The following is a 13,724-nucleotide window of genomic DNA, read 5'->3' on the forward strand; positions in this document are numbered from 1 at the left end:
ATAAAAATAACGGGTAAATGCTGCCACCTGTTGGAAATGTGGTGTAGCTACTTACTGTCTTTGTAGTGGACTATAGACAATGCTACCTTCAATTACTGTCGGAAATATTTAAATTCAAATAAAACTATATGGCTAATGCTACGTTAACTTACATGCTTTTTACCTTCCTCTAATCCTAGCAGCACGACACAATAGCTCTGCTGTTCTGAAATTTAAAACAGCATATAAATCTTTGTTTTAGGAACCATTTTGGTATTACTGCCTGAGGGGAACTTGCATTTACTACCGCTGACTTCGGCCTTGAAGGCAAATAAGTGGCCAAACATGGCGGACACGGATGAGCCGTAAGTAGCTGCCGAAGAAACAAGCAAGAAACACAGTGATTAACTGCCCGAAAGATGCTTTCAAATCTCATTAACCTACGAAAGCACAGCATGAATGAACCTTCTTTTATTCTCTCTTTTTAGGGAGAAGAAAAGAAGGAGAGTAGTGGAGCTGACTGAGAAGTTAGTGATGAATTGGTAGAAGTGACGGAAGGTTTGAGGTTATTAGACAGGAGGAAGGTTAACGTTTGCTAGCTGACAGAGCTAATATTGGTTGTAAACAGAGTACACTGACAGCTAAGCTACGGAGTAAGAGACTGAGCACTTGGTCGTGAGTAACTAACACGTCTATACGATAAAGATGATGTGGTATCATTCACCTCTATGCGAGGTTAGAGGACTTTACTGTACCTTCTCACTGTTGACATGCTAGCTGGTCACTTAGCCTAGCTTCTGGGAGCTGAACAGGCAGGAGAGAGATAACCCAGTAAATACCAGAGAGTCAGAAACGCCCACCTGTCACAAATATGCAGTTTTACTATATTTTCAAGAAGTGGTCAAACAACAAAACGTTACCTGTGTTAGAGCAGACGCTGACATCAAAACAACAGAGTGAATGTCACAGTACTGGATTAGTTTCTTGAACCTCTCTACTTATTGCATGATCTGCTGTGAATTGTAAATAGCACCCTCACTATGTGACACTTAATCACACTATTGAGTTTAGGTCTTGATTGGTTTGTGTTTTTTTTTTTTTTGCATGATCTCAAAAAACTCAGAGGTTTTTGTGTCATAAATACTTTGAGATTGTCAGAGATGCTGCTGATGCATCCTAAATGCACATGTTGTTGTCTTCAGGATGGTGGTTGATGGAGGCACCTGTGAGTGGGAGGGACGATGGAACCATGTCAAAAAGTTTCTGGAAAGATCGGGGCCCTTCACGCATCCTGACTTTGAACCCAGCACAGAGGTAACAAATACAAGAAGCGTCATTATGCAAGCTTTTCATTAGTCATTTAATCTGTTGTGCTGTTATGGATAATGTCTCTATCACCTCTCATCACAGTCACTGCAGTTTATGTTAGAAACCTGCAAAATCCTGGTCATTGGTGCTGGTGGTCTGGGATGTGAGCTGCTGAAAGACCTGGTATGATCACATGTTATGAATATTTGGAAGGTCTAATCTGTGCTTTAATGAATGACCAACACTTTGTTGTTTGTTTTTGTTGATGTTGTGCCTCAGGCTTTATCAGGCTTTCACAACATCCATGTAGTAGACATGGACACCATTGATGTTTCAAACCTGAATCGACAGTTCCTCTTCAGGTAAGTAGAGTTATGTAATAACTGTATGCATCATTTCCCATATTTTTTAAAATGTTTGTTTAATGCAATGTCTGAAGCAAGCAGATATTTTTTGTTAACGTGTGTGTAATGTTGACTAGGCCAAAAGATGTCGGTCGGCCCAAGGCGGACGTTGCAGCTGATTTTATCAACAGCCGTATACCTGGATGCTGTGTAGTCCCGTATCCTTTTGCTTGAACAACTATTGCAAGATTTTAGATATTTTAATGTAAATTCAGCTGTTTAAAATGCCCAAACCACAATCTGCATGATTCAAATGTCATATGAAAATGTTACGAGCAGCTAATCTACGTGTTAAAAATAACAATTTAATAATGTCGACATAGACACTGTACAGGTTGTGAAAGTACATTCTCTCCAAACATGAAACTCTCCTAAATGCTTTGTTCAGACATTTTAAGAAAATCCAAGACTTAGATGAAACATTCTACAGACGTAAGTATCATTAGGATTATGCATTCCCAACACTTCTATTGTTTGGTTGGATGTTGTTTTGTGTTCAAAATGGTTTCATACATTCACAAAACTACTTGAGACAAAAAGACAGCCTAACAAGCCACTTCCTGTCACTCCAGTCCCTCTCTATACCTCTCACATAGCCACTGATAAGATTTAAATGAAATTGTGTTCCATTTTCAGCTCTATAATACATAGCATTAGGTTTTCATGATATTTAATCAGAGTCAGACATACTTTAATAATCCCAGGGGCAAATTACTTTTGTTACCCCTAATGCGTGGTGTGTCATTATCACATTAGATTTAAATTAATTTTTCTGTTTTCATCTAGAGTTCCATATAATTGTCTGTGGACTGGACTCTATAGTTGCCAGGAGGTGGATGAATGGCATGCTGGTAAGTTATTCCTCTTCACTGCAGTCTTTATCACAGTTCTTTTTCTTAAAATGGTAAAGCTGTAATGGCTCGTTCACACTGCCTTCCTGAGCAGCGTGTGTGCTTGAGGATCGTCTAACAGATTAGAGCAGTCACACTGCCCGTGTGAGTGCCGTGTCTCAGCTGCGGCTGCAGTGTCGCTTCACTTCACTATTTTTTTTCCGTGAGCCATGTCAGCCAGCAAAAAGGGTCTGTTTATAGTCATCGACAATACACCAGCAACATATACACCTTTCAGTATATTTACCATGTCTGTATATGTAGAATATGTCACAGACATGGAAAAAAATATAAATGTATTATTTAAACTTAACATTTTTTGTATTTGTATGTTAACAGGGCTTTTATTGTATGGTATTTATCAAAGGCAAACTCAGTATAGAAAGATAGGGCTGGCAGCAGCAGCTCCACAGAAGAAGACAGATATTGCAGTATGATTCACGATTAGTGTGGGAATGATCGATTTTGCATCACAAAAAAAAACAAAACATTACTTTATTATAATGCTGTTTTATCACATATTTTTACCTTTAACAAAAAAATCCTTCTTCTGTGATTTGCATATTGCACTCAGCCCTATTGCAATTTCAATAATATATTCATTGTGCAGCCGTAGTATTATGTAATCACACGCACATCCCTGTCTTGCCGTGCAGCTGTCTTTGCTGGTTTATGAGGATGGTGTCTTGGACCCAGGTTCCATCATTCCTCTCATTGATGGTGGGACAGAAGGCTTTAAAGGCAATGCCAGAGTCATTCTCCCTGGCATGACCGCCTGCATCGACTGTACTCTTGAGCTTTACCCTCCTCAGGTGAGATAGCTTTTTTTCCCCCCGAAAAATAATGTTTACAACCACAACTCAGTGGTCTTACCGAAACAAGTCCTGGTCAGTTTGTTGTTGCTAAAATACAGCCGTCGTTGTAGGTCAACTTCCCCATGTGTACAATAGCCTCCATGCCTCGTTTGCCAGAACATTGCATTGAGTATGTCCGGATGCTGCTGTGGCCCAAAGAGACTCCCTTTGGAGGTAGGAAATCACTGGGACTGCAGTTATTATTTTTATAGTATTTTTTCTGTTGACTGCTCTTTGTAATGTTTAGAAGGATAATTAAGTTTGACATGAGGCTCAACAAACTTACAAGACCTTTATAAACAAGTCCTTGTGTGTGTGTTTGTATGTGTGTGGATTAGATGGTGTGGTCCTGGATGGGGATGACCCAGAGCACATCCAGTGGGTGTATCAGAGATCTCTGGAGAGGGCAGCAGAGTTCAACATAACAGGAGTCACATACAGACTAACCCAGGGTGAGCACACATAGCACATCTACGAGCCAAAGTACATAAAACACAACAAGCTGTTTCTGTCCGAGTGATGATGATAAAAGTTTGGTATCTTAGTTGGTGCCTCTAAACACAATTTGTTTTTGCGTGTAAGACAAATGGTAAAACATTGCAACAAACATGTCTCATTGATGTTTGTGCAGATTTTATGTCTTTGATTTTCCATTTTGAGAAGTAAGCAGTAAACATATATTTTCTATATCCGATTCAAATGTTGCAGGTGTCGTAAAGAGGATAATTCCAGCTGTAGCGTCTACAAACGCTGTCATAGCAGGTAAGTAGCTAAACGTGAAGGTGCACAGACCTGTGGACTTGATGTCTTTATGAAAGATTGTATGCTCTGCCATATAAGAGTTAATCATTTTCCAAACAGTACTGAGCATATTGACTTTATAAAAACAACGGAAATGTCTACCTGGCCATAACACTTTTTTTTCTTATTTGACCAAGCTGCTTGCGCAACCGAGGTTTTCAAAATAGCATCAAGGTAAGTCTGCAGGTTCTGCCTGGCAGCCCAGTGAAGATCTGTATAAACCACACATACCTTTTACTGTTTCTCATGGTGTTACCTTTTGCATCTGCAGTGCCTACATATCTCTCAATAACTACATGGTCTTCAATGATGTTGACGGCCTGTACACCTACACTTTTGAAGCAGAGCGGAAGGTTTGTCCCTGAATTTCATCTGCCAGTTCATTTGTTACAGTAATGAAGTTGCCTTTTTGTAACACGTATGTTTATGTTCAATTCTGATGCAGGAAAACTGTTCAGCCTGCAGCCAAGTACCTCTGGACTTGCACTTTTCTCCATCTTCCAAACTCCAGGAGGTGTTGGACTACCTGACTGAGAGTGCCTCCCTGTAGGTTTATTTATGATTTATTACTCTATCACTATACTTAAGTTATGCTTGTGGTCATATTTGTTTGTTGTTTGATTTTGGTAGTACATTACACATTGTCTTTGACAACCAAATATAATGGATTTTTTCAGACAAATGAAATCACCTGCTATAACAGCGTCAGTGGAGGGAAAGAACAAAACATTATATTTACAGGTAATTAGCCTCTGATTTCACACTGTTTTGTGTTTTCAGTTCATTTTTTTAAGGTAATGGGAGTCTGAGGGGTGTCCTGATGAAATTAGACAATTGAGCAAGTTTTGGTTTGAACTGACATTTATTTGGTATTTTGTTTTACAGTCTGTCGCTTCGATTGAGCAGAGGACGCGGCCAAATCTGTCCAAAACGCTGAAGGGTGAGGTGCTTTATTTACTGAATATGTTTCCGAGAAATGGCAATGCTTGCGCTCTGAATTGGTCAGATGAATACACAGTGAATGCGCTGACTCATTTATGTTATGAACATGTTTTTTCCAGAGCTGGGGCTGACTGATAGACAAGAGCTGGCTGTAGCTGATGTCACCACACCCCAGACTATGTTGTTCAAACTCAGCTTTACCTCATAGGATGAACTCAAGCACTCCCACAACCAGTTGATGTCATGTTTGTTTCTCGGCCAACTATGACTTGATGCAGATACAGAATATTTAAAATGGCCTAAAAACTAGAACAGTTTACAATGTATTCAGTCACAGTGTAAATGATTGTAGCTAATTCCATTGTTTTAATGTACTTATTGACTTGAGTTAATGTTTTGCACTGAAAAGCCAAATCATAGTTCAAAACCTGTCATGTTTTGGTGATACATTGTATGCAAATGTTAAGGATTTCTGCATTAATGTCTTATCTGCACTACAACCTAAAGCGTGCTCTGTGCAAACAAAGAGACAAGCATTGGTTACTTTTGGGAAAAGATTATTCTGTACTTGTTCTGGTTTCAAATATTTTGAATATTTATTTATTCCAACAGTTTTTTAGTTGCAGTAACCACTGGAGTGGTAATCAACAGACACTGATAATGATGTGTGAACTGGAATAAAATGTTTTTCTTACAAAGTTTCTGCTTTCTGTATGTACCTATGTGTATTTGTGGGAGTGAAATAACAGTTACAGAGTATGGATGATTGACAGGCCTTACTGTGTAAGAGCCACTTTGCTTGTTTGTTTACATGCATCAATACAGACTGAGCATTTAAGGTATTGGCTAACATCTAAAAAAAACAAAGGCTCAAACATAAACAAATGGAGCTGATAATATATACATATTGGAAATCCATACTTCAATAATTGGGAGGTCAGAGATGTAGAGGATTAAACATGCAGGTGTGGTTTTGGAGGACTCCCCTGCTGACTGGACTTTAAAGTCTCAGGCCCAGTCAGCCCGGATCATGACGTCATGGTGCTACGTGGAAAGGAAGTAGCGAGCAGGCTAATGCTAGCTGGGCTACAAGTTGAGAGCGACCAAAACAAACGATGACGGCCGAGCAAAGGAGCCGAAAGAAGCTTGGATTAACCATGGGAATGCTCTTGCTTTGATATCTGTAGAGTTCTAGATACGGTACTAGCGATAGCTGTATTTCTACATGACTGACTTGTAGAAATTATGCCATTTTTGAGTGCCAGCTAGCCCGTTTGAGCTGCAGCTGTACCTGGGATTGATGCTGCCCTTTACACTAGCGTTATGTTAGCTCACTAACTAGCTCAGCGGTAGCTAGCTGTCCATAAAGATTTTCTGGACCGAACAATATTTGAAATTGTTAAATATTTGTTCGCACCAGGTTATCGTCGATAACGAAAAATGCAGAGGCAGTGAAAGTGGCTGTGCTTCGTGCTTTGTGACGCCAAATCCTCTTTAACATCCGCGTAACAATTCCTGAACTTGCTAGCTAGCCAAATAGTCAAAATGAGTTGGTTCAACGCGTCTCACCTGTCCAGCTTCGCTAAACAAGCTTTAACATCAGCTCAGAAGTCAATCGACCGAGTTCTGGACATCAAAGAAGAGGACCAATGGGGTGACACAGTTGTAATGCCCTATGATGGTAAGTAATGTAACATGACGTGGTAATAACTAGCTAATGTTGTCATATGCAACTGCTACAACTGCTAACATGACAATTTCTTTCTTTCTTTCTTTCTTTCTTTCAGATGTAACACTACCTGGGAAGCTGTCATTAAGTGGAGGATGGGGAATGACCCAGTGGGAAGCTCCCCCTGAAGAGAAGACCACCACCCCTCCGCCTTCCTCTGAGGCCATTACTACTCCTGTCACCCGCACAGTTGTGGATGAGTCGGAAAACTTTTTCAGTGCCTTTCTGACGCCTGGAGACGTACAAAGTACCCAGGTAGTGTCTGTGCCCCCTACTAAGTCTCAAAGGCGGCCCCAGGAGAAGGAGAAGAAAAACAAAGAGGCTCTTGTCCAAAAAGAAGTGGAGACTCAACAGTCGGCACCCGTCGATACGAGTGATGAGAATCAGACGGTTCCTGAGAGCCAGCCGGTTGAACCTGAGGCCTCACCGACAGCACCTTATGCAGACTCTATCCTCCTGGAGCCAGTTTCTCCTGCTTCTTCTTCTTCTTCCTCGTCTTCGTCTTCTGGTGAACTTCCTTGTGACCCTGACAGCAACACGAGCTGCGTGAAAACAGATGTTGTCTCAACAGTCGCTGTAGACTCAACAACAGAGCAGTCACAGACTCCATCAGACCTCCAGGGTGAGAAGGATACCGCAGATTCCTCTGAATCTTCGGATGTCACTTCTGAAACAAAGGGCTCAACCCCTTCTGATCCTACGCCCTCGCCGTCCTCTAAGGAAGTACTCATAGAGCATAAAGACTCAAAGGTAGAGGACCGTCAAAATGACACCCCCTCTCCTCCAGTCAGCGCTTTCTCCTCAGGAACCTCTACCACCAGTGACATTGAAGTGCTGGACCACGAATCTGTGTTGAGTGAAAGCTCGGCCAGCTCCAGACAAGAAACAGGGGAGGGCAAGGCTGGCCTTCACCTAATGCAGGGCTCCTTCCAGCTTCTCACTGCCTCCACTTGTGGAGATTTCCCCCGTCTGGAGGACTATTCCAAACTCACAGAGAGCTGCGGCTCCTCCTCGGACGCATTTGAGCGCATAGATTCATTCAGCGTACAGTCGCTGGACAGCCGGAGTGTCAGCGAGGTTAACTCAGATGATGAGGTCCCTGGCAGTCGGACACTTGCATCTGTCACTGCAGGCCCTGCTCCTTTAACAGTGTCATCGTCTGTGTGTCAGAAGCAGGAAGATGGAGTGGTGGAGAAGGTAGGAGAGGAGGAAGAGGAGGATGAGGAAGAGGGCTTTACTGAAACAGTGAGGGAGCAGTCGCTGGATGAGATGGAGGAGAGTGGACGGAGTGCGACGCCTGTTAATAGTGAGCAGCCTGAAGAGTTGACAGAACAGGAACAGGGATCTGAGGCGACTGTCACAATGTCCAATGTCATCTCTGAAGCTGAAGAACGGATCACTCCACCAATCACAGAAGAGATGAAAAGTTTCTCAACAGTTCAGATTTTGGAGCTTCAAAAGGTATCAGTTGGTACTGTAGATGGTCAAATCAATTGTAATGATTTGTTTTATGTACACATTATACAACAATATGGACATAACATGTGTTTATGTCCATATAGTAATCACAAAGCATCATTTAAAAATTTAAAAAGTAACAACAAATGCATTTAAACCAACTCCATAATTTGCATAACCTTCCTTAGAATGCAAATTAGAAGTAAATCGCTTTAGTAAGCTGTCATGTGACATTTCCATATCATCTTGTAAATTCTTCCCAGCATGTTGACCTGGCCAACACTTTGTGTTTGTCCTGTCTAATCGCTTTAATCACAACTTTGCTCTGTGGTTGAAGACCATTGGACACTTGTATTATTGTATTTTAAAATATCTGCCAATACGTCCGAATTTGTCTGTATTTTAATCAGTTCTTACCCCAGGAGTCCCAGAATTTGTTATGCTATATGAAGAAAGCAGCTGTAAAACGCTCAATGTATATTTAAACCCTACCACACTGCTTTTCTTTTTTTTTTCTTTCACCTGCTGTTGTAAACACAAAAAAATGTTGTGGACATGTAGGTCATTGATGAGCTGTCAGCCCGCCTTGAGAAGAGAGAGTCTCAACTTCTGACTGTCAGCAAAGACAAGGCCAGACTGGAGGAGGAGTGTGACAATCTCAGAGAGTGAGTACATGGCCCACACCCCTGGTTCACAATGGCACTGTAAACAATCTTGATAAGAAAGCTGTTTTGCCCAAGAGACTAATGTTCTTGCTGATATACAGGTCAGACAAGGCAATATATTACCACTGTGTTATGCTGGTTCTATGAAACTATTTGTTCAACTCTTAAGTTGAGCTACAGTAGGTTTTAAAATATACCTTAATGCACGTATGTAATTATTCTAACTACAATGCTTAAAATAATCTACTTGCACTATCTTGGCTTTGAGGCTGACAATGAGCTCTTACACTAATGAGTCTGTTCATTCTCCAGTGAAGTGGTAAGCCTGAAGGAGGAGAGCTCCACCGTTCAGTCTCTAAAGGATGAGTTCACCCAGCGCATAGCAGACGCAGAAAGGAAGGCTCAGCTGGCCTGCAAAGAAAGAGACATAGCTAAGAAGGTAACGCATCTATTAGTGAGCCAAGCCTGTACTCATACGCATATATAATTGCAACTAACCTATATTTATCTACCGCAGTGTAACATGTCCAAAGAGTCTGTGTCAAAGATGATATCTTTCTATGCTGCAGGAAATAAAGGGCTTGCGAGAAGAGCTTTCTACCAGACTGAACTCCAGTGATACAATGGAGATCATCAGAGAAAAGGAAGAGCAGATCCGAGGCCTACTGGAAGAAGGTAAGACTAATTGATGTAGCAGACTATTATTTTTCACCTCAGCCAACCCACTTCATCTCTAGACAGGCTGTACTGCCAAGAACGTATTTAAAAGGAAACTGTGGTATTTCCAATTTTCCCATGTTTTTGTGTGACTATTGGGGACCACAATTTTTAAAATTGCTCCAGTATTTAGAGAGTTTGATATTTTTGTTTGTGTTATTGTGTGACTGGTGTAAAAACAGTTAAATCACACAATAACATACTAACTAACTAACCGACCGAGGCAGCGGTAGACCAGCAATCCCTTTTATTTTGCAATATAAAGGCTGTTTCTGGTTAAACAAAAATGTCTGTATTTGTAGGGATCCTTTCCATAATGTGGTCAGACACTTAGAATAACAATCTGAGCCTGTCAGTGGAAGAACAACCCCTTTCAGTGGATGTGCATTGATGGTGCACAATTGCCCATAACAATTATGTTGCAGCCAGTTTCACGGCTGCCAGCTGCAGCGCTCTCACTCAATACTGGAGCAAAAATTGTTGTGTCCATTAGTCACTTGGACACAAAAAACATGGAAAAATAGGATCCAGGCTGAAACATACCAAAGTTTTCCTTTTACCCTTTCACATAAAGCCAGTTGTAGCTGTTTTTATTATGTCTAACCTCACAAAAGGTTGCTCAAGTAGCACACAAGGTGTTGAATGAAGAGTAATGTAATGAATGGATGGAAGTGTCACCACCATAATTTCAGAGTTAGAGCAAATTATTTATTGCGGTTTAAGAGATCACGCATACGCCAACCTTGAAGGATTAAAGTGTGGATGGTTTAAAGAACAGCTGGTGACTTTATACCTTGTTACTGAAATCTTGCTCAGTGGGTATTGTCCCAGCATCTGTTTACCTACGTGGCTGAGTAGTTGTTTATTTCTGTCACTTTTAGGTGAAAAGCTGTCCAAGCAGCAGCTGCAGCACAGCAACATCATCAAGAAACTGCGTGTGAAAGAGAAGGAGAGCGACACAAAAATCATCAAGCAACAGAAGAAAATCAATGAGCAGGACGAGGAGCTCAGGCAACTGCAGCAGGTCAGATTTTAGTATGTAGTTCAAAATGTCAATTTCACAATAGAAAGAATTTTTAGTTTAGTTACTGACAATTTTAGTCAGAGGACCTTTATTTTAATTTTAATTGGTTTCAACTTTGTCCCCCTTTTTTTTTAATTCACTTTGTTTATGTACTTAATTACTATGACAGGCAAATTTCAGCTAACTCTAGACAACACATTAAAGAGAACTTTAATTGCTTCAGTTAGCAGCATTTAAGTTCTCATGTCTCTACTCAGGAGGATTCAATTGGAGGAAGTGAGGTTGAGCAGTCAGGGTTTGGTATTGTTAGGAGGTCCAATAAAATGTCTTTGAAGTCATTTTATTGTTCCATTGTTTGACATGTTATTGGCTTTTCATTTGAAAAGACAGCAATAATGTCACCATATGGGGGCTGATTTAAAAATGAATGTAATCAAAAGACTCATTCCTTCATATTATACTTCTAGGTTCTAGATGGGAAGGAGGAGGTGGAGAAACAGCACAGGGAGAACATCAAGAAGCTGAACGCTGTGGTGGAGCGGCAGGAGAAGGAGCTGAGCAGGCTGCAGACGGACGATGAGGAACTGCAGGAGAAGAACAGGAGCCTGCAGGCTGCTCTCGACAGCTCTTACAAGTAAACATTGACACACCCTGCTACGGATACTGAACACTCACAACCGAGTTCTTACTGGAAATCTAAACCCACAAGCCAGCTATTGTGTTTTATTGTACCTTGCTGACATGCTCTGCTGAGTATACAGTGTGGACTAAGTATTTGGAAAGTAACATATTTATTATGTGATGCTCCAGTTCATTGAACTTAAAATGATGCAATAATAGTGAGGTTAAACTGTTGACTTCCACCTTTAATTTGAGGGGTTTTACATCTACATTGGGTGAACACTGTATGAATAGAAACTATTTTTATACATAGTCAGAGAGTAATTGTACAAATGAACATATTCTTAAATAATACCCAGTTGTCATTGTTGTGTTTTAAAACCTGTGTGCTTAAGTACAGAGCCAAACAAGAATAAATGTTTCATTGTTCTTACGAATACACACGTTGCAGTAATATGATGCTGATGGTTTACTTCTACATCTCTGTTGTCAGGGAGCTGGCAGAACTTCACAAGGCGAATGCCAGCAGAGCCAGTGAGGCCGAAGAAGCGGCTCTCAGCAGGGACACACATGCCAAGGAGCAACTGAGCCTGGCTCTTGAGAAGGCCCAGGAGGAGGCCAGGATACAACAAGCGGCCCTGGCCGAACAGGTACCACAGACTAACACCATGGAACAATTTGTTTGCTATGCAAGTAAGTAAAGCGTTGGAGGCTTATTAGACATACTGGGTTGGAGCAATCCAGCACACCTCAGTAAAGCTGTTATTTACTGCAGGTTTTTATGGGTACTCACTGAGGCACGCAGCTGACGGTGTGTGTTACTTTCACTATACCCAGACTTTGTTCAGTTGCACCAGCTTTCGTTTATAAAATCAAAATCCATGGGATACCACCAGGGATGGGGATGTAGTGAATGTTCACAACATCTTCTGATAATTTTGATGGAGATGCTACAGAAGCATTAAGGCACACTGATTGATTTAATTTAAACATGAATAATTATCTTAATTAACTACACTGGACATTAATTTAATCACTTGTTTATCCGAACATCTCTTTCTAATGTTTTGTACAGGTGGCTGACCTGAGACTGGCTCTGCAGAGGGCTGAGCAGCAGCAAGCAAGGAAAGAAGATTATTTGAGGGAGGAGATCAGTGAGCTGCAGCAGGTACGCTGGTTATACACTGGTTAGAGGGTCTCCTACAAAGCTGGTTCTCTTTGACTAGAGGCAAAAAAAAATCTAAAATAATAACATAATTATGACAGGGACAGAATTTACTCAATGCACACCATTTTTTTCTTGTCTTCCACAGAGGCTTCAGGAGGCAGAGACTAGGAACCAGGAACTCAGTCAGAGTGTTACCTCTACAACACGGCCCCTTCTGCGTCAGATTGAGAACTTACAGGCCTCATTGGGTGGACAGACAGCATCCTGGGAAAAACTGGAAAAGAACATCTCTGATAGGCTAGGTAAGAGGCAGGAGTTTAACTGTATGAGTAAAACAATCACCAAAAGACAGTATTGTACAAAGTGAGCAAAAAGCTTTACGTCTGTTCTCCCTCTAATACCCCTTTTCTTTTCATCAGCGGATGCCCAGGCACAGCTGGCCGTTGCTGTGGAGAAGGAGCGATCAGCAACAGAAGAACTACTGTCCATCAAGTCCCAGCTGGTCTCTCTAGAGTCCCAGAATTCCCTGGTCCGGCAGGAAAAGGCCCGACTCCTGGCACAGTTGGAGGCTGAGAAGAACAAGAGAGAGAAACTGGAGGATGAGAGCAGCAGGTAACAAATTAGAACTTAAAGCCTACAAGGTTGGTTGATGCGTCTCTTCCTTTGTCATTATATTTCTTTTTCACTTTGGAATGTGTGGGGTTGGATAGATGATTCATGGTTTTTGGTGGTTTAATTTGAACTATGAAATGGTTTCACTGAGTTCCTACTAAATTATATCCCAACCACTGGACCATCAAGAATGTGTGTTGCAGGACAGAGTAGTAGTAGACAACACAGTGAATGTTATGCTATTTTCAATTTCTTCTTGTTATCTAACTTTATATACATATGCATAATGTGGGATTGAAAATTACTAGCATGGTTTTCTGGGAAGGAAAAAACAGAAGGTGTTGTCACCACATCCCCTTTGTAATGCTAATGCTTCCTGGAGAGTGGTTTTCTGTTACAACAAACCCATTTGTGAGTCAGAGTGTGAAGCAGAGGCCAGGGGGATCCCCTCCTGACAGAAGCAGTCATGCGTGTGCTAGCTTTTGTGCCACAGAGTCATCTTTTGTGAGAAGGCTCACTCCTCTGACTGGGCCAGTGGCGCAATGGATAACG

At 41.3% G+C, this 13,724-nt stretch overlaps 2 protein-coding genes across 6 annotated transcripts in view; both read left to right on the forward strand.

Moving 5' to 3' along the window:
* Positions 1-273: 273 nt before the first annotated feature.
* On the forward strand, positions 274-5,876 carry uba3 (ubiquitin-like modifier activating enzyme 3). 5 transcript variants are annotated; one of them, XM_035662709.1, is made up of 18 exons: positions 274-344; positions 468-506; positions 1,182-1,293; positions 1,390-1,470; positions 1,567-1,649; positions 1,769-1,849; positions 2,080-2,123; positions 2,478-2,542; positions 3,238-3,393; positions 3,507-3,609; positions 3,774-3,887; positions 4,144-4,197; positions 4,374-4,410; positions 4,508-4,589; positions 4,682-4,782; positions 4,914-4,977; positions 5,122-5,176; positions 5,298-5,876. In XM_035662709.1, the coding sequence occupies exons 1-18, from the start codon at positions 325-327 to the stop codon at positions 5,384-5,386; spliced, it is 1,380 nt and encodes a 459-aa protein (XP_035518602.1). In that variant the 5' UTR covers positions 274-324; the 3' UTR covers positions 5,387-5,876. The 5 variants fall into 5 exon arrangements, with proteins under 5 accessions (XP_035518602.1, XP_035518603.1, XP_035518601.1 ...); XM_035662710.1 differs by lacking the exon at positions 468-506 and having other exon boundaries at positions 315-344; XM_035662708.1 differs by lacking the exon at positions 274-344 and having other exon boundaries at positions 375-506.
* Positions 5,877-6,227: 351 nt separating this feature from the next.
* The window catches only part of tmf1 (TATA element modulatory factor 1), a 10,020-nt gene continuing 2,523 nt past the window's right edge, over positions 6,228-13,724 (forward strand). Inside the window, exons 1-11 of the mRNA XM_035661819.1 lie at positions 6,228-6,859; positions 6,966-8,368; positions 8,927-9,030; positions 9,343-9,469; positions 9,600-9,705; positions 10,629-10,771; positions 11,239-11,405; positions 11,886-12,042; positions 12,468-12,560; positions 12,706-12,862; positions 12,980-13,172. Coding sequence (XP_035517712.1) covers positions 6,724-6,859; positions 6,966-8,368; positions 8,927-9,030; positions 9,343-9,469; positions 9,600-9,705; positions 10,629-10,771; positions 11,239-11,405; positions 11,886-12,042; positions 12,468-12,560; positions 12,706-12,862; positions 12,980-13,172 — 2,786 coding nt within the window. The 5' untranslated portion in view covers positions 6,228-6,723. The remainder of the gene's footprint in view (positions 6,860-6,965; positions 8,369-8,926; positions 9,031-9,342; positions 9,470-9,599; positions 9,706-10,628; positions 10,772-11,238; positions 11,406-11,885; positions 12,043-12,467; positions 12,561-12,705; positions 12,863-12,979; positions 13,173-13,724) is intronic.

The sequence above is a fragment of the Morone saxatilis genome, unplaced genomic scaffold, assembly GCF_004916995.1.
Source record: "Morone saxatilis isolate NCDOM2014 unplaced genomic scaffold, NCSU_SB_2.0 Contig18, whole genome shotgun sequence".
NCBI classification, from domain to species: domain Eukaryota; kingdom Metazoa; phylum Chordata; class Actinopteri; family Moronidae; genus Morone; species Morone saxatilis.

Excerpts from the sequence above, each read along its gene's own strand:
- uba3 (XM_035662708.1), top strand. The coding sequence starts at position 439 with ATGAACCTTCTTTTATTCTCTCTTTTTAGGGAGAAGAAAAGAAGGAGA. Across the intron at positions 1,471-1,566 it reads GTGAGCTGCTGAAAGACCTG|GCTTTATCAGGCTTTCACAA; the intron begins GTATGATCACAT and ends GTTGTGCCTCAG. Across the intron at positions 4,783-4,913 it reads CTGACTGAGAGTGCCTCCCT|ACAAATGAAATCACCTGCTA; the intron begins GTAGGTTTATTT and ends GGATTTTTTCAG.